Source organism: Squalius cephalus (assembly GCF_949319135.1).
Source record: "Squalius cephalus genome assembly, chromosome: 24".
In the NCBI taxonomy this organism is placed as follows: domain Eukaryota; kingdom Metazoa; phylum Chordata; class Actinopteri; order Cypriniformes; family Leuciscidae; genus Squalius; species Squalius cephalus.
Genome location: NC_137145.1, coordinates 15,374,922 through 15,402,214, shown reverse-complemented (window position 1 = coordinate 15,402,214; position 27,293 = coordinate 15,374,922). Strand labels below are relative to the sequence as shown.

At 38.0% G+C, this 27,293-nt stretch overlaps 1 protein-coding gene across 2 annotated transcripts in view; it reads left to right on the top strand.

The window, feature by feature from the left end:
- Nucleotides 1-26,297, top strand: part of LOC307152871 (ras-related protein Rab-38-like) — a 40,655-nt gene extending 14,358 nt beyond the window's left edge. The window contains exons 4-9 of one of the 2 annotated variants that reach the window (XM_079861851.1): nucleotides 1,974-2,209; nucleotides 4,241-4,487; nucleotides 4,715-4,883; nucleotides 5,534-5,660; nucleotides 10,173-11,112; nucleotides 13,202-14,749. In XM_079861851.1, coding sequence (XP_079717977.1) covers nucleotides 1,974-2,209; nucleotides 4,241-4,487; nucleotides 4,715-4,883; nucleotides 5,534-5,660; nucleotides 10,173-11,112; nucleotides 13,202-14,078 — 2,596 coding nt within the window. In that variant the 3' untranslated portion in view covers nucleotides 14,079-14,749. Of the gene's footprint in view, nucleotides 1-1,973; nucleotides 2,210-4,240; nucleotides 4,488-4,714; nucleotides 4,884-5,533; nucleotides 5,661-10,172; nucleotides 11,113-13,201; nucleotides 20,238-22,797; nucleotides 23,079-24,339 lie in introns of those variants that run through there. The other variant, XM_079861852.1, reaches the window with a different exon arrangement.
- The last annotated feature ends 996 nt before the right edge of the window (nucleotides 26,298-27,293 follow it).

The following is a 27,293-nucleotide window of genomic DNA, read 5'->3' as shown; positions in this document are numbered from 1 at the left end:
TCAAAACTTTTTCCAGCACTTCAAAGCTCAAAAGTCTGAATATTATTCAGAAATGTTTTTTTTTTAATATGGTGACCAAAAACATTTTTTGTTCATCCTTCAAAGATCGTCCCGATTTGCAAAACAATTGTCACGAAAGGCTATCTGAAAACATCTGCTCTCAGCAGCCTATTGACAGCCACGAAAGCAGTGATGTCCGAGCTCTGCCGTTTCACAACTGAATGGCTTTCAATTATTTACTAATGAGCAGTTTGCAGACTGTGCCCAGCCATCTGTCTGTAGTGAGTGAGAGGACACTGCATTGTATTCTGTTGTATTATCTGTGGAATTGTTCATCAGTGAAGTGTGCACAAGAGCTGATCCATGGCTGATGAGGGCTGATCGGACTCCACCCCGGGGATGGATAAAAATGTAACCTAATTTAATCACTTTGCAGCTTATTTGCAGCATTTGTTGGTGTAAATGTGTTATTATTTTCTGTCCTTAATACAGCAGCATCCCACATAGGCGTGTGTGTGTCATTCCTCTGTGGGCTAATTGTTAACAGATTAAAACTGTGATTCGTGTAGATTCCAAAACGTGAAACGCCCACAGACATGTTTTTCCTGAAACATTGATGTATAAAGCGTATATCTTTTTATAATTATTATTTATTTCTTTTAATCTTTATTTTTCATTTGTAATTCTCACTAAATCCAAAATTTTTTTTTTTTTTTTTTTAAATGCTATAAAAGTTCCCTATCTGGTTGAATAAAATAATAAAAAAAATAATGAATCAATATTCTTTATGCACATGTAAACGTAATAATTTTTTTTATTTATATAGACATTTTATGAAGTCTAACCACAGTCATATATACATACATAGGCTCTGTGACATTAAAAAAATTCTCAATATTTTTCACTTTATTTTCCAGAAGATAATCAAGCTTGATATTATTATTGTATTGATTTGGTTTTTAGGTTTTTTTTTTTTTTTTTCATGAGCATCTTCGAGTGCTGACACAAACAAATCAGTGCAAATCAATTGAATCAGTGTTCATTTAAACCGATTCACTTAAACTGACCGTTCAAAAGATTCATGACATGTACTGTATTCATGTACTGTTAAAATAGCTTTAATGTCACCTACGCAATTTATAACACAAAGAGCAAGAGAGAAATGTCCTATTTGTTGATGAATGTTATTTGGCACCAAAATAAAATCAAATATTCCGTAAATCGCCCCAGCATCATTTTGCAGTATGCACATGATGCTCTAATGTGCTGTAAATGCTGTCAGACATCTTTGTAAAGACTGTGGCGCCGTTGCTTTGGCATTTTTGTTGTCTTTGTAAGTTTTCCTGCAGGAGCAGTGGGCAGAGGGAGGCTGACCCGCTGGGGTCAGTGTGTGGGTTTACTGAGCTGTTCAGCTCTTTTCCATGAGATGATTCAAGCTCCTGCTTACATGCTCCTCTATGCTTTCCCTCCCATTGCTTTTGCCTCCAAGGACAAGTTATGAAAGCCTCTCCTTACCTACCATGAGAACAAAAATGATACCTCCCACACACTGCTGAGTTGTGTAACATTTAGCGCCGTGAGTTTAGGAAGTGTTAGAGAACATATAGATGGAGAGGATGCTGAAAAGTATCATTTATTTTGTGTGTGTTTGTATTAAAGAAGAGGAAGAAAATAGATTCATCTCTTGTCATCCAAAGATCCCTTTGTTGCTTAATAGGGAAGCCTTGGAGCATATCCATCTCATGGAGAGGTTTATTATACCCGCCAGAGTCTGTGACAGTACTGTCAGTATGAAATACTGGCCGGCTGTGTCCTCAAGACCTAATTCATAGTGTAACCTGGTCATAATAACTACTGGGCTTTGGCTGTTATGTGGGTCAGTTTGGTCTGGGATGCTCCCTGTCTGTGTTTCAAGGGAGTTTGTTCTATAAAAAAGCCGTTCATTACTCACTTGTCTCTTGCACACTTTGCAGCGACGGCTGGGCTGACCGCTATGATGTCACTGATGGCTTCCAGAGGGAGGCAGCTGGGGGAATCACTATCAAGCTTCAGTCTGCTTACGTCACATGGTTCGATGATTACTACCTGAACCTGCAGCCGGACACCAACCTCCGGGACCCCTGGTTCGTCGAGTTCTGGCAGCACCGCTTCCAGTGCCGACTGAAGGGTCATCCTCAAGAGAGTCTCAAATACAACAAGACCTGCACCAGTGAGTGGAAGATGATCTCTGACCATGACAGACCCACAGCTTACATGATTTTAGGACATTTTAACTCTTGTCTTTATCAGTTCATCCATCCATGCATGCATGCATCCATCCCTCCATCTGTCTGTCAATCCATCCATCCATCCAACCATATACCATATACATCCATTTGCTTTTCCATCAGTTGATCCATCTATCCATCCATGCATGCATCCATCCATCTGTCTGTCCATCCATCCATCTGTCTGTCCATCCATCCATCCAACCATATACCGTATACATCCATTTGTTTTTCCATCAGTTGATCCATCTATCCATCCATGCATGCATCCATCCATCTGTCTGTCCATCCATCCATCTGTCTGTCCATCCATCCATCTGTCTGTCCATCCATCCATCCAACCATATACCGTATACATCCATTTGTTTTTCCATCAGTTGATCCATCTATCCATCCATGCATGCATCCATCCATCTGTCTGTCCATCCATCCATCTGTCTGTCCATCCATCCATCCAACCATATACTGTATACATCCATTTGTTTTTCCATCAGTTGATCCATCTATCCATCCATGCATGCATGCATCCATCTGTCTGTCCATCCATCCATCCAACCATATACCGTATACATCCATTTGTTTTTCCATCAGTTGATCTGTTTATCTATCCATCTCTCTCTCTCTCTCTCTCTATCGATCTATCTATATATATATCTATATCTATATATATATCTGTCCATCCACCTGTCTATCTGTCTGCCTGTTCATTATTTCATCCATCCATCCATCCGTCCATACACCATCCATCAGTTATTCAATCTATCCATCCATCCAGTTGTCCATCTATCCATCCATCCATCCATCCAACTACCCATCTTTCATTGCATCTATTCATTCAATTCATTCATCCATCCATCCATCCAGTCGTCCATCCATCCAGTCATCCATCCAGACATCCAGTCATCCATCCATCCACACACCCATCTTGCATTTCATCTATTCATTCAACTATTCACTATCCATCCAGTCATCCATCCATCCATGCGCCTAAGTTATAGAACTCATTACCTGCATCTATTAGGAATTCTGCTTCTTAAGACATATCTTTTTAAGCTTTTAATTTATAATTTATTACTGTGTATTTTTTTATAGTAATTATTTTTTGTTTGATTTGTTATTTTGTTCTGCACATGTTGTAGTGCTTTGAGTTTTAAAAAGGTGCACTACAAATACAATTTAATATCGTTATTATTATCCATCCATCTATCCATCCATCCATCCACCCGCCCATCTTTCATTCCATTCATCCATCCATCCACCCATCTATACATTAGTATTTTATTCCATCACTGAATTCAGCTGTTCGTCATCCATCCAGTTGTCATTCATCTATTCATTCATCCATCCATCAGCTATCATCCATCCATCTGTGTTGCTGTCTTTCATTCTATCTGTTCATTCAACTATTCATCATTAATTTATCCATCCATTTATCTATACATTCATTCATCCACCCATCTATACATTAGTATTTTATTCCATCAATTCATTCAGCTATTCATCATCCATCCAGTTGTCCATTCATCTATCATTCATCCATCCATCCATCCATCCATCCATTCATGTAGCAGTCTTTCATTCCATCTGTTCATTCAACTATTCACTATCCATCCATTAATTCATCCATCCATAGTCTGTCCATCAATCCATTTATCTGTCCATGTCTTTTATTCCATCAATTTATCTATTCATTCTATTCATCCATCTATCATCCATTCATCCTTTCATTGCTTGATCTATTCATCCATTCGTCCATTTATTCATCTCTCCATCTAATAATGAATCTTTCAACAAAAATGTTATCAAATGAATTACAAAATATCAGTATATGCTGAGAAAAGCCCCCAAATGATGATAAAGACATTACTATGGCAGATGAAAGCAACCAAATCGATATTAATTAAAAAAAAAGTGACTTTAGAATTCAATATATTGTTTGTTTCATTGTTTGTTTTCACTACACCATTTCACAGAGAAAGAGTTGCTCCGACACCAGTATGCCCAGGACACGAAGATGGGCTTTGTGATCAATGCCATCTACTCTATGGCTTACGGCCTGCATGCCATGCAGAAGTCTCTGTGTCCAGGCTACGCAGGCCTCTGTGAAGCCATGCGGCCGATTGATGGAGGTAAACTCTTAGAATTCCTCATGAGGACAAACTTCAGTGGTGTCTCGGGAGAAGTAGTGCTGTTTGATGAGAACGGAGACTCCCCGGGGAGGTAGGAATCTTTCATATTCTGCTCCATTCACAAGTCAGAATGTGCTTCTAAACTCCTTTCAAAGATAATGAAAACAATCTCTCGTTGATGTCATTGTGAAGTAATTTTCAAAAGTATCTTCCTTCAGACTGAATGGCTATATGGGCAAACCATGTTGATGGTTTTAAGAATGACTCTAGGTTAACCATTTCACGCCCATGACATTGCTTTTACATGTGTTTTTCTAGGTATGAGATCATGAACTTTAAACAGATGAGTGAGGAGGACTATAGCTATATCCACGTGGGCAGCTGGGACAACAGTGGGCTGAAGATGGATGACGAGGAGATTTGGGCCAACAGCAGTGCCATCATCAGATCAGTGTGCAGTGATCCCTGTGAAAAAGCTCAGATAAAGGTGAAAAATGCAGTGAAGGAATCTTTGTAAAGAAAAATGTGTTATGTGAGTGTGTATGTGGTTTTTTATTTATTTGAAATACACAGACTTTACACAGACTGCTTAATTTACACAGCAATTCTAACTGCATGTTGTTATACAAGGGGCTTAGGTGGATCAGAGCAGGCATAATTTAGTCTGGCTTTTATGCTGCAATGTGTCTTTACACAGAATGCTGTGCAGGCACAAAGCAGCCTTAAGTCAGCTGTGTAAAGATGCCTTAATATAGCCTTTTTTTTCTCAAAAACCTGATATCTCTATTCATGTGACTTAATAGGAGAGGTGTTTTCAGCAGAATAAAAAATTTGAGTGTGACTTACATTTTTGATTGCAAAGCGCAAAAAAAAAATTCCAGATGCAGACTTATGCAAGAGTCTGAGCCATCTTTAAGGAGGAGACTATCATCTGAACTTGGAGGTGGAACTTTAGCCACTCAAAACACCTTAGGAACCACATATCAATGCACTAAAAACCACTTAGAACCCCTTATTAACCACATAGAGGTGCGCTGCAACCACCCACAACAATATAGCATTGTGGTGGTGGCTTTGAGAGCAAGCATTTTCTTCACAAAAATCTATAACATGACCGGTCTGTTCTGACCACCTCAGGTTATCCGTAAGGGTGAGGTGAGCTGCTGCTGGACCTGCACTCCGTGTAAAGAAAACGAGTTTGTGTTTGATGAATACACCTGCCGTGCGTGTGAGCTTGGATCCTGGCCTACAGATGACCTCACAGGTGATTTCTACATCCACTTTCAGAGCAAAATGTTATTCTTGTAGTTAATCTAGAAGTCACAAGTCTTTTACCCATGATTCTAAAACGCTTATATCACACACTGTTGTACAAGATGATAAGCTTATGTGGCTGGTCTAAGTATCTGGGTCACGGAATAACATAGGAGACCCATTTATCTCTTAGAGCGTTATTTGAGAATCTGGACCATGGCAACTTAATGCCAAAAACAGAGATTTGGACTTGGCGGGGGTGCCCGTCAGAATGTTCCAGAATTGCTGTCAAGCGTAAGCCCTGTAGCAGCAGTCTCTCAGCATGTAGTACATTACTGAGAGCCGAGGCCTCTCTGCTATTCATGCGAGAGCCTGAGTGCCAATTTTCGACATTTAGTAGCAGTTTATTTTAACCATATATTTATTTTACAAGGATCTTCAATATAGTTTATGCACTGTGCAAAGACTCTGTAGCAAAGATGGCGCACATGTAAATATATAAATAGGAGAAATCCAAATGTTCAATGTGGCGGCTACAGTCTCACTTAAAATTAAAGGGGTGGTATAATGCCCCTTTCACAAGATGTAAAATAAGTCTTTGATGTCCCCTGATTGTGTATGTTAAGTTTTAGCTCAAAATACCTCACAGATATTTTTATATAGCATGTTAAAATTGTTATTTTTTGATGGTGAGCAAAAACACATTTTTTGTGTCTCTTTAAATGCAAATGAGCTGCTGCTCCCAGCACAGAGGGCGGAGCTACAACAGCTTGTGTCCTTAGCAGCTTCGATTACCTCACACAGACATGCACTGAAAATGTAAAAAAGTTTAGCCTTTTATGTTTAAACCGGAGTCGGACAATGATGGAGAGACTCAAGAAGAAGTGACAACATGTAGACAACATTTCTGATTGGTTAGTTGATGAATTTATGTAGCTTATGTGTAGTTATCTTCTAGTCATTGATTAGCATATTCTGTCATGATAATCTATAAATCGCATTCCCGGGGGCGGGGTTTATCTAAATTTTAGGGTTTGTGATGTCACTAGCTTGTGTAGTCCCTACCAGCCGTTTATTGTTGTCTTTAAAAAGCAATTAAAAGAAAATATCTCCCTTTGCTTTGAACTTTGAGCTTCATAACTTTTCAGATGTTGTTTATGCTCAAACAGCAACATTACACACTAACTAAAGTTAGAATAGTGAAATCAACCACCCCTTTAAAATAAATTAAATTTTTAAGCTCAAATCGCTCTTAAAAACTGTATTTTTCAAGCTGATCTAGCAAATATGTAGACGCTAAAATTCTCATAATCAAGAGTAAATGGTAAAACTTATACAATATAATATGTTAACACTAATCAGTACATTCGGTATCATTAACTAAAATCGAGCAATACTTGAGTAATTAATAAATATACTCATGTATTATATATATATATATATATAAATAAATATATATTTATTAACCTAGATTTGTATTTGGAACCCCCAGGGATCGTAAGGGAACTGCAGTGGGTATGGTATGGTGATGAAAAGTTAATCAATTCAATCATAAAAATGTGAAATTAAAATGAACAACAAAATTTTTTTTATAAATAAAAACAGTAATAAATGGGATGTAATAATCCCAGGTCAAAGATGAAGGTATTCCCCAATAAGTATTCCAGAATAAGTATTTCCCAATATCAGATAGATTTATTCAACACAAGCAAACAACACGAAACTGTGTGCTACGCACAAACAATACTGGACCATGAGTGATACAAACTTAAATAGACAGAGATATTGAACTAAATCATAAGCAGCTGTGATGATTAATCAGTGTCCATATAAACTAATGATTGGCAGGAAACTGAGACAAAGGATAACATGTAACAGATGCGTTCAGGGAGGAAAGGTGGGGGCTTGGAAGGGTGTACAAGGAGCTGACGAAGGGCTGATGAGAGATGGCGCAGGGTTGGTAAAAGCAGGCAGGACAGACCAAGGAGGTGATGGAGGAAGAAGTCAAGGAGGAGATGATGGATGGATTAGCCGGGTGGTGATGACCCAGAGCTCAGCCATGACGATAGCCCACAGAGGGAGGGAGTCGATGGAGGGAGGAGCCATGGTGTTGACATGGCCGACAACATCCGTGGGACGACCGACGAAGACAGAGCCGATGTTAGGGGATCCTTGGGCGCAGACGGAGAGCTGATGGGCTTGAGTGACATCGCTGGCTCTGGAGACCAAGGCAAGGGTGCGGCGATGAGCGTTTGAGGTGAAGCCCGAGTGCTCGAGGACTTAGGCGGAGCCGGTGGATCCAGGAGAGAGGGCGGAGCCCGCTGGAGCCAACGGGGTGGAGAGACGCAGCGCCGCCGATGGCTCATAATTCCGAGGCGCAGGCAGGGTAACGGCTGACCAAGGTGGAGCCGAAGGTATGAGAGTCTCTGGTGGAGCCGAGGGAGGGAGGAGCCAAGGCGAAGCCGACAGGTCGACGGGACGAGGTGGAGCGAAGGAATCAGAGGCCGGAGGCGGAGCCAAAGGATCCCCTCGCTCAGGCCAGGCAGGTGGTAGCATGACCTGAGGCTTCACGTCGCTGCAAGGCGTCACCAGGGAAGGCAAAGGGCTGCAGGCATCCAGCAGAGGCGGGGCTGGAGGACTGGCTGAGCTTTGCAGAGATGGTGACAGAGGTAAGTTTGAAGGGATGAGTAGTGTTATTTGGTGTTCTTGCTGAACAATGATACCGTTTCTCCGCTGGCTAGAACCAGCGGTGATGATAGTTCTGCTGATGACTCTGATAATGAAAGTTCAGGGTGGGACCGGGTGGTACAGATACACGATGTACGGCTGATACACAGCTTCAGAGTCCCAATCGATCAGCCAGTCCTCTGTGTCAAGCTCCACCAGGACAATTTTTGTCGGCTCACACCCCTGGCCAGACAGGCGGAAGCTCTCCGTCTGCGGGGGGCTCTGCCGTTGTCGTCTCCATGGTTAGGGGTGGTGGTGAGCTGGGCTCTAGGTTTGGTTGCAGTCTGGATCGGGGTAGACGCTCTACTGGGAGGTCTACTGGATGGTAGTAGTTAGCCCTGACCCAGAAGAGGGACTTTAAAGTCTCATCATCGAAGGTTGTCTTTAAAGCAAGCTGACTGAAATGAAGGTCAAAGTCCATTAGAGGAAGTTCTTCTTGGACTAGGGAAGCGATTTTTGCTGAATAATCCATTAGTGGTCTGGTATTCTGTAACAATCCCAGGTCAAAGATGATGAAGAAAGCAGAATCCCAATAACAGCTAGATTCATTCAACACAGGCAAGCAACATGAAACAGTGTGCTATGCACAAACAATACCAGACCATGAGTGATACAAACAGAGGAACTTAAATAGACCGAGATAATGAACTAAATGATAAGCAGCTATGACGATTAATCAGTGCTCATATAAACTAAAGATTGGCGGGAAACTAAGACAAAGGAGAACATGTGACTGAAATGAAATGAAATCCATGGAAATGAAACTAACTGAACAGAACCGTGACAAGGGGGTTCTTCAAAAAATATTTAAGGTCAGGGGATTGGCTGACAAAAAAGTTTGGAAATCCTTGATCTAGATTAGTAAATGTGGTAAAAAAAATGTGATCATTGTGAGAGTATGATTAATAAACTAATGTTAAGTAATGAAACCGTATTGTAAAGTGTTACTGTTACTTGAATATAAGCATTAATGCATGTGCTTTAGCTGGACCAGTCTGAAAAATACTGTTTTTGAGTTTAAGGAGCACAATTTATGCTGAAATTAGTGTCATATTTTATTCCTGATTTGAAATGTAATTAAAGTGTAATTCCGTCAAACATTTACAGAGATGTTGGAGCATGAATAGCTGCCCTGGGGCATTATAAATATGGCTCCCGATTTTGATGACTTGCCCTAAAGGGACTTTCACAAAAGCCTTTGATAATCATGGCCATAACTTTCCAGAGTAGCTCTTGGTGTCACTAGTTTGGGACTGACAGTTTATCTGACCTGTAAAAACAGACCAAACCTTCACAGTCTCATTTGATCAACCTCATTGAAGGCTATCCAAATTAAGACTCAGTTTCATCCTTATTCTCTGTCTCTTGATGCAAATCGCACATGCTAAATATATCAGCGCTTGTTGATGTCAGCCTGTAATGCATAATGCATGATGCTTGTTTGAACGGATGGTTTTGTTTGTTTTTGCACAGTTTTATAAAGTTGTACAGTAGTTCAGCCGCCAGTTTTACTGTGTTATCTTCATAACGATGGATGTTCTCCTTGCAAGTTTAAATGTCACACATCATTGATTCTAAATAATCATAGGCAATGGCATTATACCGACTTGCTTTTTTTGTAGTTGTTTTTTTGTTTTTTGTTTTTTGCTTAAGCTGTTTATTTAACTTTTACAATACTATCAGGAAAAAGATACAGGAGGATAGTAAAACATATTATCCCCATTAAATAAATAAATATATAGATTTGTAGTAGTGCCTAATTACATTAACGTCTTTTGAAATTCTTGTCCCTCAGGCTGTGAGCCAATCCCGGTGCAGTTCCTTCTGTGGGGAGATCCTGAGCCTATTGCCGCCGTGGTCTTCGCCTGCCTTGGCCTGCTCGCTACCATCTTTGTCACTTTAGTCTTCATCAGGTTCCACGATACGCCGGTGGTGAAGTCCTCCAGCAGGGAGCTGTGCTTCATCATCCTGGCTGGCATCTGTTTGGGGTATCTGTGTACATTCTGCCTCATCGCCAAGCCGCATTTGGCCTACTGTTACTTGCAGAGGTTAGGCATCGGGCTCTCGCCTGCCATGAGCTACTCAGCCCTGGTCACCAAGACCAACCGCATCGCTCGCATCCTCGCGGGCAGCAAGAAGAAGATCTGCACCAAGAAGCCTCGTTTTATGAGCGCCTGTGCCCAACTGGTCATCGCCTTCATACTGATCCTGATTCAGCTGGGCATCATCGTGGCGCTCTTCATCATGGAACCTCCACAAGTGATCTACGACTATCCGTCCATACGCGAGGTGCACCTAATCTGCAACACCACCACACTCGGAGTGGTGGCGCCTTTGGGCTACAACGGGCTGCTCATCCTCAGCTGCACCTTCTACGCCTTTAAGACCCGCAACGTCCCCGCCAATTTCAACGAGGCCAAATACATCGCGTTTACCATGTACACCACCTGCATTATCTGGCTGGCTTTCGTGCCAATTTATTTTGGTTCAAACTACAAGATAATCACCATGTGTTTCTCCGTTAGCCTCAGCGCCACTACTGCGCTGTGCTGCATGTTTGTACCCAAAGTCTACATCATGTTGGCCAAACCTGAGAGGAACGTACGCAGCGCTTTCACTACGTCGACAGTTGTGAGGATGCACGTGGGTGACGGGAAAGCTGCCTCGGCCGCTAGCCGGTCTAGCAGCTTGGCTAACCTGTTCAGACGGCGAGGCTCTGGCACAGACACAGTAAGGTCAGTATGAGAGCAGTGTTATTTTAGTTTTTTTTTTATATATATATACTGTACTAATAGTATACTATATACTATTTTAGCTTTTATTAATATTTGGATTTTTATACATATTTTCAGTTTTTGTTTTAATGTTGTTTTGTTATATGCATTTGTCATTTACCATTTAGGTGTAATTTTATATTTATTTCAGTTTCATCCTTAGTTTTTGTCACAAATTTTAATGATTTTGTTTAGCTTAAGATTTATTTTATTTTATTTTTTTTGTTTTGTTTTTTGTTTTTTGTTTTGTTTTGTTTTGTTTTGTTTTGTTTTGTTTTTCAGTTACCAAAATAGTTTTGAATAGTTTAAGTTGTTAATAATCCTGCATGATAGGTTTAAAAAAAATGCTTGGTCATAATTGCAGACTTGAATTTTTTTTTTCCAGCTATCTAAAGTTGAGTATTGACATCTTATTTTTTCATTTATGCTTCTTTGGTTTAATTGGATTTACACTGAATGAATTTAAGGATAATGAGGCATAACGTGTCAATTATTTTTATGTCAGTTTTGAAAATCCTTTTTTTCCTCTTTATAATAAGATGATGTGCAGTCACTACTCTCAAATGCAGAAACCGCTTCTGACAAAATAAATAAATAAATAAAGCTCACATTAAATCTGTTTATCTCTCAGTAATGCCTGCCAAAGGTTTGCTTTTGAGGATGAAAATGAGTTTAGACTGAAAATGAATCAACTCTCCAACTGAGCATATTTTAGAGCACATTAAAAAACTGCCAATATTCCCCTCGAAAGAGAAAAAGAGCCCCAACCAATTACCCTGTCTGCCTGTGAATCATTCCTGGAGCAACTCAGTAGTTTCGTGCATTTGGGTCGATGGGTCCCCAGGTGCATTAGGAGAACTGAAGTTAGAGATTTCCTGTCTGAAGTACAGGACTGGATGAGGGTAATTGCGCTTGGAATGGATGGATTTAAATGGCTAATGGTAGGGTCAGTTCTCTCTTGCCTTTAGCTTTAGGGCCCTATTTTAACGATCTAAGCGCATGGTCTAAAGCGCACGGTGCAAGTGCACTTAGGGCGTGTCCGAATCCACTTTTGCTAGTTTAACGACGGTCGGCGCCCAGCACATGGTCTAAAAGGGTTGTCCCTATTTTCTTAATGAGTAATGGGTGTGCTTTGGGTGTAACATGCAAAAAAACAAGCAGAGAGTAATTTTACATTCCCTTTAAAAGCCAGTTGCGCTCGCGCCATGGCGGATTCGCTATTCACATAGCGGAATTTGCAAGCGGAAAGACTGAACATCTCCAGAGAGCAAACGGATCTGCACGTGCGTGAGGTTAAAGCGCGCAAGTAGACCCTCTACAGGACAAGCCGGATTCCACCATATCTTTATGTACACAATATTATTCTTATACATTGTAATCCTTTTATTTTTAATATTTGGCTAGTTTGTGTGCTGCTGCACATCCCTGTGTGTGTAATAAGCAGAGTGCACACACGTTGTGCACCCGCCTAAAGGGTGCACAATACTAACACGCTCTTTAAATAACAAAAATAATAATAATTCTGCAAAGTCTATTTCAGTTGCCTCAAAATAGCAACGCGCCAACAATGCACCCGAACACACCTCGTTTTCAGACCAGCACGCCCATAGGCGCACAAATAGGTGCAAATGTATTTGCTATTTAAACAACGTGGCGCAGGACTTGAAAATGATAACTGCGTAGGGCTGAAACTAGCAAAAAACACTTGGGTCGCACCTGGCGCTGCATTGCACTGAGTGTCTGATAGGGCCCTTAATGTTTCAAACTAGCAAGGGCGTAGCAGCCATGTGGGGGGAAGTCCCTCTTCGTTTTTTGGTGATTCTGTTCCCTGCATAAATCCATACCAAAAGTCTATAAATTCAGTCTCAATTTCTCCGTTTTGGGAAGGCTCCGTAGTTGCTCAACTGATATACACATTATTGATATATATACACTTTATAACATTTAGTATACTATACTGTACTATACTAAATACTAATTATGTTAAGTTGTTATGTGTATTTATGAATAATTAATCAATCAAATACACATTGTTGTTTTCTTTCCACAGTTCCAATGGCAAAACGGTGACTTGGGCACAGAACGAGAGAAGTTACAGGCCAAACCTGTGGAAGCGGATCTCAATCCACATTAAGAAAAAGGAAGAGGCCAACCAGACGGCCATTATTAAGCCCTTCTCAAAGGGCTGTGATCGGCCGCCAGACCAGGTGAAGCTGGCATACGACGGGTCTCAGAAAAACCAGCGCTACCCTGTAACCTACCACACCCGGACCCCTTCGCCACTGCCGACCGTGTGTCAGCGACCTCCGCTGCAGAGGTGCGAACTGGAAGAGCGCGATGAAGAGCGTGCGACAGTGGTGACTATACCCTCATACCTGACGGAGCGCTTGCATCATGGCGGCCCGCCCCAGACCTCCATCATGGATCAGATCAGCTGTGTGGTCAGTCGATTCACGGCGAACATCAGTGAGCTCAACACCATGATGCTGCCCGGGTCACCGCCGGGAACAGCCGTGAACACCACCGCCCCGGTCCCTAGACCCTGCTCCCCCGCTTTCCGTCTCCACCCGCAAGAAAGGCCGCATCCCACCACCGTCACCACCTACGCAGATGTGGTGGCCGTAGCAAACACCAACCCTCGTTCCGCGGTCGGCATCACCGGGGGCATCATAGCCGGTGGGAGTAGCAGGGCTTCACCTGCCAGCCTTTTTGACAGCACCTACGACTCCTCGTGTGCGGTCAGGACCACTGATTTTGAGGATCTGGGCGCCTTGACACCACCTTCGCCATTCAGAGACTCCTCCGTGGACTCGATCAGCGAGTCTCCCACATCGCCAGCCTCGGAGCTGCCATTGTGTGAGCCCTGCTCCCCAATATACGACCAGCTGATGCTTCGGCACTACAGCCAGAGCTCCTCTTCACTCTGAGAGATTATTCGGAGCGCAGGAAGGAGACTGAGAGGCAATTTCTGAGAGCGTGCATCTGCTTAGATTGCAAAACCCAGTTGTAAATGTCAAGGAGTGTAAACTCTTAATATAGAAGCACTCGCTGAGGACGTTTTATGGTGCTTGGAATCCAGCCCGTCCTCAAAATCCCGATCTGCGTAGGGAAAGGCACTTCACCAAACTGCTTTTCAGATAATTAAGGATGTACTTGATATGCTCTCGTGCTCTGACAAAGTTTATGGCCCTTCTTGCCAAGAAGTTACTGATTTTGGTCAGTCTGTAGACCGGAAGATTTAATAACATTCCAACGACGTCAATCCACACAGGTGTGTAAAATAACAAAACTCCTGCTCCAGGTGATGTCATTTTTATCTCTCCTGTTGCCTGTCAGCAAGATGTCTTAACGTCTTGCACGATTCTTCACATACAAGGGAAGTGCAAATGTTTGAATGTAGGACCAAATTGAGCCTTTGAGCGCAAAGCAGTTTGTTTAAATATTGGTCATTTTCTTCATTACCCTAGTTTAGAAGTTGCATGTTGTGCCACTTTATATAACTAAAATAATATCTATTATTATATTTTTCTTAATAAATCAAATAGAAGGAATGTAAGGGCAAGTTTATTTAGATACTGCAGAAATCTGACATTTATTAATTTATATAAACATATCCCAGACTATATTACTTGAAGTATTTAGTGATTAATCATTTTAATTTGAAACATGGAATTTGAAATTTTAGGAAATGATGCAAACTGATAGTTGATACAAGAAAACTCAACTTTTTACACTATCATTCAAAGGTTTGGGGTCAGTAAGGTTTTCATTTAATGAAATTAATACTTTTATTCAGCAAGGATGCATTCAATTGACAGTAAAGACAGTGTTCTGTTCTGTTTCAAATAAATGCTGTTATTTTGAACTTTGTCCTGAAAAAAATGTATCATCGTTTCAAAAATATTAACTGTTTATAATTAACTGTTGAATTAACTGTTTTCAACATTTATAATAATAATAAGAAATATTTATTTGAAGGATTATTTGAAGGATCATGTGACACTGAAGACTGGAGTAATGGCTGCCGGAAATTCACCTTTGCATCACAGAAATAAATTACATTTTAAAATATATAATTTTAATTTAAAATAGTTATTTGAAATTGTAATAATATTTCACAATATTACTGTATTTTTGATCAGATAAATGCAGCCTTGGTGAGCATAAGAGACTTACTAACCCCAAATTTTGAATAATATAAGTTAACAAGTGATTTATACATAAAGCAATATATATGAATGCAGGGCCTATTTCAACAAATATAAGTATATGATTTGCAAACCATTTCCTTTTTTTTTTTTTTTTAATCCACTCAGGCTTTTGTTCCAAATACATATACAGTAGATGAGCCAAAAACAAAGTGTAATTATACTGTGGACATGATTCTTACACAGGGCATTACAGTTTTTGTTGTTAAAACCTATAAACCACATTAAAGTCTCTATTAAAGATAACATTTTTTTTTTTTTTGTATGAACTTTATGAACTACTTTAGGCTAAAATGCTCAGACTTAGAAGAATCGCACATTGTACCTACCAACAGACATCTATATTCTTTTAATCAATGTGCAATATTCTTCTTGAATATGTGTAATGTAATATGGTCATGTTTGCATGCAGAACAGTGCCATTAGCTAAAATAAGTGCTTAATGTTCTTTTGAGAACTTTTGTACATTTTCTATAAGTCTTTTGCATTTTTCGCTCTTTGCCTTTTCTGACAAGATGTTCATAGAATGTAGATTTCGACCGTGTGTGTGATGTATTTTTCTACTAAATATTTGTGCTTATTCAATATGATGGTCATAGTGGATTAAGCTTTGTGACAGTGGGACGAATGTAGCTTGCAATATTTCTGTTACTTGGAGGTTTTATTTATGTTGTGGATAAGTATTTTTTATTTCTCTTAAAAGCGTGTAAAAAATATTGGTTTTACCTGAGTGTTATTAAAGGGGGCTCAATTACAAATGTTTCTCTCTTTTTATTTTAATCGTTTAAAAAAATATTCAGGGTGAATAGTTGGAGTATTGAGATATTTGGAGAAGCTGTGCTCCAAGGCTGGAGTTTGCGTGGTTGTGTTATTTTCACAGTTTCCATGATTAAGTGTGGAATGCAGTTCCACCCCCTCTTTTGTCTCTTCCTTTATATACTTCTTTCTCCCTTTATGTGAACAGTACATAGATAGATAGATAGATAGATAGATAGATAGATAGATAGATAGATAGATAGATAGATAGATAGATAGATAGATAGATAGATAGATAGATACTCTAATCAGATAGATAGATAGATAGATAGATAGATAGATAGATAGATACTCTAATCAGACACAGATAGATACTCTAATCAGATAGATAGATAGATAGATAGATAGATAGATAGATAGATAGATAGATAGATAGATAGATAGATAGATAGATAGATAGATAGATGGATAGATACTCTAATCAGACAGACAGATAGATACTCTAATCAGATAGATAGATAGATAGATACTCTAATCAGATAGATAGATAGATAGATACTCTAATCAGATAGATAGATAGATAGATAGATAGATAGATAGATAGATAGATAGATAGATAGATAGATAGATAGATAGATAGATGGATAGATACTCTAATCAGATAGATAGATAGATAGATAGATAGATAGATAGATGGATAGATACTCTAATCAGATAGATAGATAGATAGATAGATAGATAGATAGATAGATAGATAGATGGATAGATACTCTAATCAGATAGATAGATAGATAGATAGATAGATAGATAGATAGATAGATAGATGGATAGATACTCTAATCAGACAGACAGATAGATACTCTAATCAGATAGATAGATAGATAGATACTCTAATCAGATAGATAGATAGATAGATACTCTAATCAGATAGATAGATAGATAGATAGATAGATAGATAGATAGATAGATAGATAGATAGATAGATAGATGGATAGATACTCTAATCAGATAGATAGATAGATAGATAGATAGATGGATAGATACTCTAATCAGATAGATAGATAGATAGATAGATAGATAGATAGATGGATAGATACTCTAATCAGATAGATAGATAGATAGATAGATAGATAGATAGATAGATAGATAGATAGATAGATAGATAGATAGATAGATAGATGGATAGATACTCTAATCAGATAGATAGATAGATAGATAGATAGATAGATGGATAGATACTCTAATCAGATAGATAGATAGATAGATAGATAGATAGATAGATAGATAGATGGATAGATACTCTAATCAGATAGATAGATAGATAGATAGATAGATAGATAGATAGATAGATGGATAGATACTCTAATCAGACAGACAGATAGATACTCTAATCAGATAGATAGATAGATAGATACTCTAATCAGATAGATAGATAGATAGATACTCTAATCAGATAGATAGATAGATAGATAGATAGATAGATAGATAGATAGATAGATAGATAGATAGATAGATAGATAGATGGATAGATACTCTAATCAGATAGATAGATAGATAGATAGATAGATAGATGGATAGATACTCTAATCAGATAGATAGATAGATAGATAGATAGATAGATAGATAGATAGATAGATGGATAGATACTCTAATCAGATAGATAGATAGATAGATAGATAGATAGATAGATAGATAGATACTCTAATCAGATAGATAGATAGATACTCTAATCAGATAGATAGATAGATAGATAGATACTCTAATCAGATAGATAGATAGATAGATACTCTAATCAGATAGATAGATAGATAGATAGATACTCTAATCAGATAGATAGATAGATAGATAGATAGATAGATAGATAGATAGATAGATACTCTAATCAGATAGACAGACACTCTAATCAGATAGACAGACCAATAGATAGATACTCTAATCAGACAGACAGATAGATACTCTAATCAGATAGATAGATAGATAGATACTCTAATCAGATAGATAGATAGATAGATACTCTAATCAGATAGATAGATAGATAGATAGATAGATAGATAGATAGATAGATAGATAGATAGATAGATAGATAGATAGATAGATAGATAGATGGATAGATACATAAATAGATGGATAGATGCTCTAATCAGATAGATAGATAGATGGATAGATACTCTAATCAGATAGATAGATAGATAGATAGATAGATAGATAGATAGATAGATAGATAGATAGATAGATAGATAGATAGATAGATAGATAGATAGATAGATACTCTAATCAGATAGACAGACCAATAGATAGATATAGATAGATAGATAGATACTCTAATCAGATAGACAGATAGATACTCTAATCAGATAGATAGATAGATAGATAGATAGATTGATAGATAGATAGATAGATAGATAGATAGATAGATAGATAGATAGATAGATAGATAGATAGATAGATAGATAGATAGATAGATGGATGGATAGATACTCTAATCAGATAGATAGATGGATAGATACTCTAATCAGATAGATAGATAGATAGATAGATAGATAGATAGATAGATAGATAGATAGATACTCTAATCAGATAGACAGACCAATAGATAGATAGATAGATAGATAGATAGATAGATAGATAGATAGATAGATAGATAGATAGATAGATAGATAGATAGATAGATAGATAGATAGATAGATACTCTAATCAGATAGATAGATAGATAGATAGATGATAGATAGATAGATAGATAGATAGATAGATAGATAGATAGATAGATAGATAGATAGATACTCTAATCAGATTGATAGATAGATAGATAGATAGATAGATAGATAGATAGATAGATAGATAGATAGATAGATAGATACTCTAATCAGATAGATAGATAGATAGATACTCTAATCAGATAGATAGATAGATAGATAGATAGATGGATAGATAGATAGATACTCTAATCAGATAGATAGATAGATAGATAGATAGATACTCTAATCAGATAGATAGATAGATAGATAGATAGATAGATAGATACTCTAATCAGATAGATAGATAGATAGATAGATAGATAGATAGATAGATACTCTAATCAGATAGATAGATAGATAGATACTCTAATCAGATGGATAGATACTCTAATCAGATAGATAGATAGATAGATACTCTAATCAGATAGATAGATAGATAGATAGATAGATAGATAGATAGATAGATAGATACTCTAATCAGACAGACCGATAGATAGACAGACAGACAGACAGACAGACAGACAGACAGACAGACAGACAGACAGACAGATAGATAGATAGATAGATAGATAGATAGATACTCTAATCAGATAGATAGATAGATAGATAGACAGACAGACAGACAGATAGATACTCTAATCAGACAGATAGATAGATAGATAGATAGATAGATACTCTAATCAGATAGATAGATAGATAGATAGATAGATAGATAGATAGATAGATAGATAGATAGATAGATAGATAAATAGATACTCTAATCAGACAGACCGATAGACAGACAGACAGACAGACAGACAGATAGATAGATAGATAGATAGATAGATAGATAGATACTCTAATCAGATAGATAGATAGATAGACAGACAGACAGACAAACTGACATATAGACAGACAGACAGACAGATAGATAGATAGATAGATAGATAGATAGATAGATAGATAGATAGATAGATAGATAGATAGATAGATAGATAGATAGATAGATAGATAGATAGATAGATAGATAGATAGATTTCCTCATGAGTAAACGCAGAATAATAGGTAATCTTGCCCACATGAGCAAACATACTGTAGCTTGTCTGACAGCTGGTCACAAGTTTCTCCACGCCCTGGGCGGTGCCAGTTTAAGTTCAATGACAGATGACTAGGTAGTGTGATTAACTCTGGACACACACGTCCTCAGCGATGCATAGCAATCAGAAAGAGCATTTGTACAAAATTCTTGTCATCGGTGATTTGGGAGTAGGAAAGACCAGCATCATCAAACGGTATGTGCATCAGACGTACTCCGCAAACTACAGAGCGACTATCGGGGTGGATTTTGCACTCAAAGTTCTCAACTGGGACTCAGAGACGGTCCGGCTGCAGCTGTGGGACATCGCAGGTAAGAGAAAGTATAGACTACAGTAGCGAGTCAAAGCAGGAAACGCATCCGTGCCAGCATTTATTAAACATAATGCTGAAATAGAATAAGAATGAAGAAAGTGCCCTACCTCACGTGATGGAGTTTATTCCGTTAACACACTAAATATTAATGTAACATAACGTCCTTACTCCTTACCATAGTAAATCTAAACCATATTCCGCCGAAATGTAATAGTTACTGTTACTTTGAAACTTTGAGAAGTTAGCCTGTCTTTAGGTTAACTAGGTTAACAGTCTGTAAATAAATAAATACAGGGTACATACACATGCGTCTGATAGATAGATAGATAGATAGATAGATAGATAGATAGTCAGTCAGACAGACAGATAGATTCCTGTAGACAGACAGACAGACAGTCTATCTATCACAGTCATGTTACTTACTAAAAAATGTAGTCTAGGCCTACTCTGTAAAAATATTAGTAATTTTAATGGAGAATAATTTAACAGTTTTTGTACATAATATTGTGTAGGCCTAATATCATTTAGCAAAGCATATATTTAAACTTTTGATTAATGTTTTATAAGTAGCCTAGGTAAAGCGCCTAGCCTATAATTGAAGGGGGATGGGGGGGGGGGGGATACATAATTAGATGTTTTGTTGACTGCCTGTACAATTAGGAACTTTAAAATAAAGCCACCAAAATGTAGGCCAATAGTTTTAATCGTAAATACATTATTAGTTATGTTGGCTGTTTTGTGTGGTTAGTCGTGGAACACTGGTCCGTAACCTAAATGTGCAGCTCAATTTCAATATCAGATTAGTCCATTACGGCTTAACAACGTGAAATTTAATGTTAGTTGATCTTATTCTGCAACCCAAAACAGCAGTCTCTGCTCTTCTATGTTTATCGTCGTCCTCACGTGTCAGGCACGCGCAGCTTAAAGAACTCGTTTTCCGCGTGCCCGCATGGAAAGGTCTCATGTGAGAGAGATATAGCACGCGGATGACATTGTGGGGAAATCTCTGTAAGCAAACCACGGGTTAGTGTTCTTCCAGCACTTAGGCTACTGTTGAGAGATGAGATGATAAACTTGTCATATATAGTCATAAACTCCGCATGGGCTTCATAAACTCATTGCTGCCCTGGAAGTCAGCTGACATACAATTTCATGAAGTGAAACATGCTGAGTTAATTTTCCTTGTTAGTGACTAATAGTTTTCTCTGAACGCTCGCACATGTTGCACGTTGTCAAGTTAGGCGACCACTACAATTTCATCAAATTTAAGTCAACGATAGCAGTAACAGCAGCACATCTGAAGTTGTCAAGTGCAAATGATTTCATAAACACAACTTGATTTATGATTTACATTATAATCCATTATTCATAATCCATTGTTGTTGTTGTTGCTGTTCAACACCTGTGTAATATCTCAAAAGCCCATATGGATTATCAAAACCAATACAGCATCTCATGTTTCGTGGTTCATCTAGTGTGAAGCAGACTGCTGTCAGACTCATGGAGATCAACATGCACCTCCTGATTCTAATTTGGAATAAATAACAGAACTAACTGAGGGAAACAGCTGTCCTAGGGAATGTTGTGTAATGTTGGCAGCCCAGAAGAGTGGCTGCATTCAGAGTCAGACAAGAGAAAGGCACACAGATGGAATGTGCCATTAGCTGGAAAAAATCAGCAGTAATGAGCATATTCGACTGAATAAGAAAGTTAGCTGTGAATAGTGCTCAGAACGATGCACATTGCTGGAAATTACACAATGAATTGTATAGACTCGTGTTTTTGTCCTGTAGATTCATTATAATAAATGTAATCATGCCAAATGTATCTTGGCACAGGCCTTTTCTTAGAATTTGAGAGTGTCTGGCATGAGCTGCTAAAATATCTTACTGTGTCTGTCTATGCAATTTATTTATACAATATACACTAGTGTAGTGTTCAAACGTCACTAAGATTTTTCTGAAGAAATAAATAGATTCATTCAGCAAGGATGCATTAAATCGATCAAAAGTGACAGTAAAGACATTTGTAATATTACAAAACATTTATTCTATTTCAAATAAATCACCTAAAAAAGAGAGATAAAACAAGAGGAGAAACAAATAATAAAAAAATATAAATGCTGTTCTTTTGAATTTTCTATTCAATAAAGAATCCTGAAAAAGCTGTATCAAGGTCTCCAAAAAAAAAAATGTGTATTAACATTGATGATAATAAAAATATTTCTCGAGCATCAAAACAGAATGATTTCTGAAGGATCATGTGACACCAAAGACTGGAGTAATGATGCTGAAAATTCAGCTTTGCATCACAGGAATAAATTACAAGTAGAAATGTATTAAAATATAAAAGTTATTTGGAATTGTAAATAATTCTTTCACAAAATTACTGTTTTTGCTGTATTTTTTATCAAATAAATGCAGCCTTGCTTGGTGAGACAAAAACAAAAAAAAACTTTTGAACAGGAATATATGTCTGTGCTGCATTTGGCTTGTTGTGTTGTGCTTTTCCCAATTGTTTTGTACCTTTTTTTCCTCCCTCTCCATCTGCACTGGAAGGTCAGGAGAGGTTCGGGAACATGACGCGGGTTTATTACCGGGAGGCCGTGGGGGCATTCATTGTTTTTGATGTTACCAGACCCAGCACGTTTGAGGCAGTCTCCAAATGGAAGGAGGATCTGGACTCAAAATTAATACTTTCAAATGGCCAGAGTGTCGCCACAGTGCTCCTGGCCAATAAGTGCGACCAAAATAGAGACTTTCTGACTAACAACAGCCTGAAGATGGACCAGTACTGCAAGGAGAATGGATTTGTGGGCTGGTTTGAGACGTCTGCTAAGGTAAAATATAACATTTGCTGTGATTTTAGATGGAGCAACAGTAATGGCAGAGAATATTTGTGTTCACACTTACTAAGAATATACAGAACCATGGTATAGTGAGGGTTTTAAATGCTTATACCATACCATACCCTAAATATGCCACTGACTGTACTATATTCACTAAGTGTATTCATGTATGGAATTTAAACTAATAAAAGAGACGTTTTTGGACATGGTATCAGGGTAATACGGTGTTTTGCATGGTATTCTTTGGAGTACCTTGTAAATACTCTGGTTTATGAATATAGTAATGATCTCTACAATGTTAAATATCAAATACCATGGGTTTACCATCTGTTACCACCACCAGGGTACCGCCACAGTACTAGTTTGGAAAGTCATTGGTTAATTTTTATTTCACTGATTCAACATTAGTCTTAGAATTCATATTTGTCCTTTTGGTGTGAATAGTGCGTCACGCAAAAGCATGTTTTTGTGTTTGCAGGTGTATTTGCCACCAACAATAAATTGAATCCAATTGTGAAAGTGTGTGGAGGATTACCAACAAAGAGAGCTTGTCATGTGATGGCTGCCCGAATATTTAGTCCTAACCCTACCCATAAGTTAGGGAAATGATTGGTAAATAACACTGATGTAGAAGCACCTAAACCTAGTTGTAATCCTAAACTTGACAAACTGTAAACTTGTCCCTCAAATCTGATTGGTTGATTGAACGTTGCACTTGGCGAAATCACGTTCACGATTAGCAGGGACCCCCTTTATGTTGGCTACAATAAAATAGCTTTTCTCGCCTGCTGACCGCATACTAACAAGTATCTTTTGATAGAACTTGTATTGTCAGAACCTTTAGCGCTTGATTAAAGCTTCTGATTGAAGCTTATTAATATTTGCACGCTAATTACAGCTGCCACTCACATGCAGAGCAGTTGCCGAGGGAAACGGGAGAATGGACTTTTGGTACATGTAGGCCATCTCATTAAATCCCATTGAGATGTTTCAAAGGCATATATTTATTTATTTATTTCATTTATTTTAGAGCCTCTATCCATTCATTCTTAATAAAGAGTCCAGTCAGTCTTAAATTAATCTCCAGCTATGAGCATTTTCATGGGTTTTAATTATTCATTACTGTTCCCAGGTCAAGTTCAATGGGAGATGAGATCAAAGTTCTCCTTCCCGAATGATCAAACGGAACATTTTGAAACCTGGTAATAAAAAAAAGTTTCATGTATGTTCTTTCTCTCTCTCCAAATTTAAGGAAAACCTCAACATTAACGAAGCTGCCAACTTCCTACTGAAACACATCATTGCCAGTGAGAACGATATCCTGAAATCAGTAGTTCCAGATACCATCTCTCCTCAGCTCAACTCTGGTAAAGAAATGACTTGTTCTGCATGTTTCAAACCTTGAGAGGAGGTGGCAACAATGTATGGCAACAGCATTGGTGGTCCTTGGACTGAAGAGGATGTAGATCTTCACATCAGAATCCCTCTGATTCCAGCACTATTGTCGACCATCGAAAAGTCGCAACCAGCAGAAAGATCTGTCCGTTAGTTACACCTGTCTACAGCATTAAATTACAGACACTTTGAGCTTGCACACAGAGTAAATGTATTCATGTTTGAAGCTGCACCTTATGTTTTTGTGAGTGAATTAAGTGAGTCTTTTTGTGTTGTTGTATATCAAAAACCTGGGGAGTTCGGGACTAGCATGCTTGACTGCACAAGGTGAGAGATGAGAACTTCTCTCTGTCAGACTCAGACATATGGCTGATTATGCCTTTAGGAGTCTTTTAATCAGTATGCAATATAGTTGTGTGTGGTTCTGGTGGACTGGGGTTGTCAAATGAAAATGTACAACATCAAGATATTTTCAGAACTGGTTTGCATCTGCATTTCAGCTATATTTCTGACTAAACTCAAAAACATTTTTAAAGACCCCAAGTTGCACTAAGAGCAGTTTTATTCTCTCTTTAAGTTTAATACCACAGGGCTTGTTCTTTTTCTTTCTTTCACTTTTTTTGTTTAAATAAACATGTATGCTTTAGTTATGTCACAAGGTGGTACAGGTGGTATTTGTGGGAGGGATATTCTCACTCTAGAAAGCATTTGATTGGACAAATATATGTGTAGTGCAGGATGAGTCATCAATATTTTGCTTTGGATTTCTCATCAGAGACATCTGCTCATTTCAGAAGCAAAAAGTAATTTTTGTTAAAGTTGGGCCAGACTTTTTCAATTATTTAGCCTGCTTAAACTCCGCCCCTTTCTTACAATTGATTGCACAAGCATTAAGATCCGCCTCCATCCAATCAACAACCAATGGACCAAATCCCCGCCCATCTTTCTTTTTCGATATTCCGTTACACTTGGATAATATACGTCACAATACAGAAAAAAAGATCTGTCGCTTCTTCTGTTTTATTTCAACTTTAATGTTTAGGAGTTCACCTCAAAGCTGAAAAAGCTTATGGTTTTGATTTATGTGGGGTGTTTAGACCAGTTCACTATGAAATATACTCTGTAAATGCTTATTTTACCATCCTTTATATTTATTGACACTGTTAATGGACTGGCATGCTAAGATAAATACTATTTTATGGGATTTTTTATCATTTTAATTCATGGTATCTGAACTTGCATTCTGATGCTTGCATGTCTAGAGTGTTAATAATCAGGCTAAATGTCTATTAAATGTTTGCAGAGAGTAGATATTTCAAACTGTATCTCTAAAAAGAGAGCTGCCAACCTCTTCCCTCATCCACTCCATCTCCTAACACCCTGGCTCTTCTTATCTACTGCCATCCTTCCATTTCATCCCCCCTTCACTCCTATTCCACTCTCTGCATCTCTCAGTGATTCAGTGTATGACTCATTGACATTATATAAATCTCCCATGATTCCCTACATCACCATGTGCTTTATTTAAATCCTTTAATGTGTATATTGATCCACAGCCTTATCCATCTGCACCTGCTGCAAACAGAGTTTTTTATTCTCAGATAGTATTTGTCTATGTGGGAGGTGTTGTATATTAGGGATTGTATTGTATTGTATCATTAAATAAGTGTTCGTGAGCCATTTTGTCAAAACGTTGTCAGTTGTTTCAAAGTATGAAGAAACACTTTATGCTATGTCACATATTCGCATGAAAGAATGTGAGGTATAATGTCGACATTTAAAGCTGTAGAGTGAAATAAATCTCTTGTTTTGTTGACTGGATTTGAATTCTTACAGGATTAGCATTATTAACATAAAAGTTATTATCACCAATTATATTTAAGTGCATGTATAACAACATAAACGTGATCTCTCAGATGGAATAACAGGCTGTGGGAAGGCTAGACAAATTACAGCCTTGTAGTTCTTTTCCCACCTATACTCAACTCTTGTGTTATCACCATGACAACTGCATGGCGCTTTTTTTGCGTCCAAGCCTCTGCTGGCTATACTTTTGTGCTTTGATTCTTCATAAAGCTCGAGAAGGTGATTCATATCAGGTTCCTGGAAATCCTTACAAAAACCCCAAATTCAGAGAATTCACTCAGAACACAGATTCAATCGATAATGTGCCGCCTAGCACTCACTTTTTCTAGAATGAGGATTCAGTGAGTGTTGAGTTCATTTATTTGCCATGCAAGCTAGATGTTCATGGGTGAGGACACCAGTGCTCTGAGAACCTTTGTGTCCTCTTAATGGACCACATGACTGCATCTGCTTTTCTCACAGGAATTAGATTTGACTACCACAGGTTTCTGGAAAACGCACAGGCTTTCTCATAGTCACATGAGTGCCATTACTCAGCACATAAGAGCTTAAGCAAGAAGAGAGATAGAGAGTGAGGTGAAAGTAAGGTACTATTATCCTCATGGACTCTTCAAACTAGCCTGATATATTCTATCTTAATTTTTGCAAATACTCTCCAAGCTGATGAGTTATTTGGTCTCTATTTTTATATCTGTAGTCACAATGATGCAGTTACTCTAAAAGTATTGGCGAACTCCTAAAAAATTAAATTCTGGAAATTCACCCTGACTGTATGCTGTCATAAATTTTTTTTGATATAGTGATCCGAATTCACTGCAGTGAAGTGTAAAATTATTCTTAGATTACGTAAATACTTACATTTTGTTTACTTACTATTCTGAAGTTCACAATTTTCAAGAACACAAAACTTTCTTATGCTTTTAAGTCGCACCAACAAGCATAACA